This window comes from Sardina pilchardus, chromosome 16, assembly GCF_963854185.1.
Source record: "Sardina pilchardus chromosome 16, fSarPil1.1, whole genome shotgun sequence".
Classification (NCBI taxonomy): Eukaryota; Metazoa; Chordata; class Actinopteri; order Clupeiformes; family Clupeidae; genus Sardina; species Sardina pilchardus.
The window spans coordinates 387,501-391,050 of NC_085009.1; the positions used below are offsets into that span (position 1 = coordinate 387,501).

The following is a 3,550-nucleotide window of genomic DNA, read 5'->3' on the forward strand; positions in this document are numbered from 1 at the left end:
GCCATGAAGACTAATTGAACTGAAACCAGGCGCTTCAGTGTGATAGAAGCAATGCCAGCCTCTGAGGACACTGTTAGATCTGAACTCTAGTTACAGGTAACAAACTAGGGTGTAGGGTCACATAGTTTACAACATATACATATACAGTACGACCTGAGGTGACTCAGCATGTAAGTTCAAAGAAAACTGTAGAAAAATAACAAAAGAAGAGCAGAATATGTGTGTGTGTGTGTGTGTGTGTGAGTGTATTTGTACCTGTCACAGGTGGAGCTGACAAGAAGGAAGAGGAGGAGATAGACGATGAAGGTGTAAGCCACGGCAATGATGGTGCCCTTTGGGATTGACACACTGGGGTTCTTCAGTTCCCCTGTTTCAATAGGAAGCATGTCAGAGAGAGAGAGGGAGAGAGAGGGAGTGAGAGAGAGGAGGAACCAGGCTGTGTGTGCATGGCCAGTATGTACCTTACCTGACATATTGGCCCCAGCCATGATTCCTGTACAGCCATTAAACATGACTGCAAACACACTAGCGAACGTCATCACTGTACCGGTGCTGTAGTCCAGGGTGTATCCAGCTGAAGACAAGAGAGAGGGACATGCACTGATATACAACCTGTCATCATGACATCATGCATAATTAGATGGTGTGTGTATGTGTGTGTGTGTGTGTGTGTGTGTGTCTGTGTATTTTGCAATCATGTGTCTGTGAGAAACGTGTATGTGTTTAAAGGCCATCCTATGTAGCTATGCAACAGAATGAGAATGTGTGTGTACAGGCCTTTTCACACAGAGATCATGCATTATTCACGGAAAGAAGAGTCGTCTAAAAGAGAGGTGACAGATTGCCCCAGTGCATGTGTTCACATTCAAGCTGCCGTTTTTGGGAGACAGGATGCAGGACCAAATAGTAAAACATAACGTGCCCTTGTTACACTGGTGTTCCTTTCAAAACAACAATAGCGATAACAAAGTGGGCTTTTGCTGGCTGCACTGCACATCTGTGCAACCCTGCTACATGCTCCTTCTGATCATTTGTATCCTGTGTTCAAATCTCCTGGGGGTAGACATCATCAAAACATCCTGTCCAGATTCCACCATTCCACCATGACCTACAGTATGTCCACTGTCATGGTCATCTTTAGCACTAGCCTTTATGACGGTTTGTCTAAAAGGGACAAGGGGACAATCATCACGGGGAAAAGGCCTTCTGTTTTTGGGAGAGCGACTCACGTTTCAAGTTGTTTTTAAGTGTAGTGAGGTTGAAGCCTGTGTAGCTGGTGTTATAGACATGCGTTGAGTTGGGCGTCTCCCCTGGATGGTTCAGGCTGATGGGGATTGGTCCCAGCACCAGGGTGCTGATGATGACGGACAGAAGTGTAACCGTGACAACCAAAAGAATGATGAAAGAGGCTCGGGTGTACAGGTGAGAGCCGACCAGACACACCAGCATACACACCAACAACACCACAGACGAGTAGAGCACACCAAACCAGTAGCCTCCAGGCAACACTGCAGCTGAGGAACCTAAAGAACACACACACACACACACACACACACACACACACAGTCAATGACAAATGACTATTTGCGTTAAACTCTTACTTTGTCTGCAAAGAAAGTTAGTTATAATACTATGATTAGCTCTGGCAACAGCTTGTGAATCTATCTGATAGATGCTAAGAATGGAGGAAATGGATACATGTGGCACCAAAGGCAAAAGGTAAATGATAGTGCTTTAGCAAAATGTAAGAGATACAATGTGAGCGAGTCTTAAAGCAACACCAAAGCACTTCTCCTCTGTCACACGTATGCTATTTGTTTATCTAGCACCAGCTTTACAAAGAACGATGTCCATAAGCAAGGTAGAGTATGTTGCATGATTCTGTGAAAGCATGATGTTTTGCGACCCGAGAGCAAGTCAAATATGTAGTTTCTTATGTCTCATTCCATCAAACTACAAATCTGCTACCTGGAAAACGTACACATAGGCTATACGGTTATAGCCGATAGAGGCCCGCAAAGCAAATGTGCCGTTCACCCTGTTACGAGTTGATGAACCACTAAAATGATTTTGGAAACATTATTTTAAGGTACAAAAACTCTTTAGTGTTGCTTTAATGGACGTGGGTGACTACGTTTTCAAGTCAAAAGCGATTTTAGCTTCAATCTTTTTCCTTAAAATGCCAGCCTATGTGCAGTGGCTGCACAAAATAAGGAACACACGTTTTGGTACAACTGAATCTTCAGGTGCTTCTTAACAGTAATGTCAACAAACAGGAAAGAGTGTACAGAGCCCATAGCAAAGGTGCATAAGAATGATGCTGGGAGAGCCTATAGAAATGTAAACAGTACGGAAAGAGAGAAGTAAACGCAAAGAGAAGAAAACGGAGAAAGAGAGGGATTAAATGCAATTCCTTTGGAGTCTAAACATCTCTGGTATGTGTTTGTAGTCCTAATGCTCTTACAGTAATAGAGTTAGGGAATACAGTCCTACTGCTTACATGTTGCAACACAGCATGTTCCCCTCTACTCATATCACACGTTCCTTTAGGAGTTTCACTGTGGCTTTGTTTATTGCTATATTTATTTGCTTTTCATTGCTAACATCACGTCAGGCAGACTTGTGTTATTCGCAATAAGGTTTATTAGCTTTGTATGTTTATTTACCTGCTTCTTGTCCATATGAGTCCAGGATAGCCTCCACTAGTCCTAGTACATAGACTCCACAGCCACACACATTGGCCAAATAGAACATGAGCCCAATGCTGCCCCCAAACTCTGGGCCTAAAGAGCGACTGATCATGACTGCTCTTTTGTTAAGGACAAAGGTAAAGGTAAGGGTAAAGATTTATGCTTTGGCAAAATGTTCTATAGGTCCATTAGGGAATAGGCCTAATCTGCTGGAATAATACGATGCCAAAAGGATACAGTAAGCCCCGCCAGCTTGTATCGCCCCATTGGTGGAGATGGCACAAATGGACAGTATCGTCATGGCGATGATCACATAGGCCACACCTAGCATAATGAGAGAATGGAACAACCCAGCGTGGCCAATCACAAAGCCTGAAAGAAGAAATGACGTCATCATTACAAATACACCGGCATAAAAGCAAGGATCAAACATACCAAAGAAAACCAACATGGACAAGATCAGTTGATTTAAAATGACAAGACCTCTCTCTCTGGTCACAGTAGCGGCTACTCATAATAACAACTGTCGTCAGCACCACTCTATATTACAATTATAATCCTCATCATCACCCTTCACCTGCTCCTCACCTGTCCGCAAGAAGAGCACAATGCTGAACATAGACAGCACAGTGGGCACGATCACGCCGAAAAACGTGTTGAGGTTGCGCGTCCTCGATGCGGCAGGGTCGCCGAGGCTGCTGTCCACGTCCAGGGGCTCGTCCTGTCCATCCTGACCCAACCCTGAGAGGAGGCCTGAGAGTCCGCAGGTCAGCAGTGGGGAGTTCTCATGTGGCATGGTCATTCAAATACACTCACACATATACACACACTATGCTACAACTGTGTGTGTGTTTATGGAT

The 3,550-nt window shown here is 44.4% G+C and overlaps 1 protein-coding gene across 1 annotated transcript in view; it reads right to left on the bottom strand.

The window, feature by feature from the left end:
• LOC134060152 (solute carrier family 12 member 9-like) overlaps positions 1-3,550 on the bottom strand; it is an 8,476-nt gene extending 4,926 nt beyond the window's left edge. Inside the window, exons 1-6 of the mRNA XM_062516769.1 lie at positions 3,279-3,550; positions 2,928-3,062; positions 2,667-2,804; positions 1,230-1,523; positions 467-574; positions 256-367 (exon numbers count right to left, since the gene is read on the bottom strand). Coding sequence (XP_062372753.1) covers positions 256-367; positions 467-574; positions 1,230-1,523; positions 2,667-2,804; positions 2,928-3,062; positions 3,279-3,492 — 1,001 coding nt within the window. The 5' untranslated portion in view covers positions 3,493-3,550. The remainder of the gene's footprint in view (positions 1-255; positions 368-466; positions 575-1,229; positions 1,524-2,666; positions 2,805-2,927; positions 3,063-3,278) is intronic.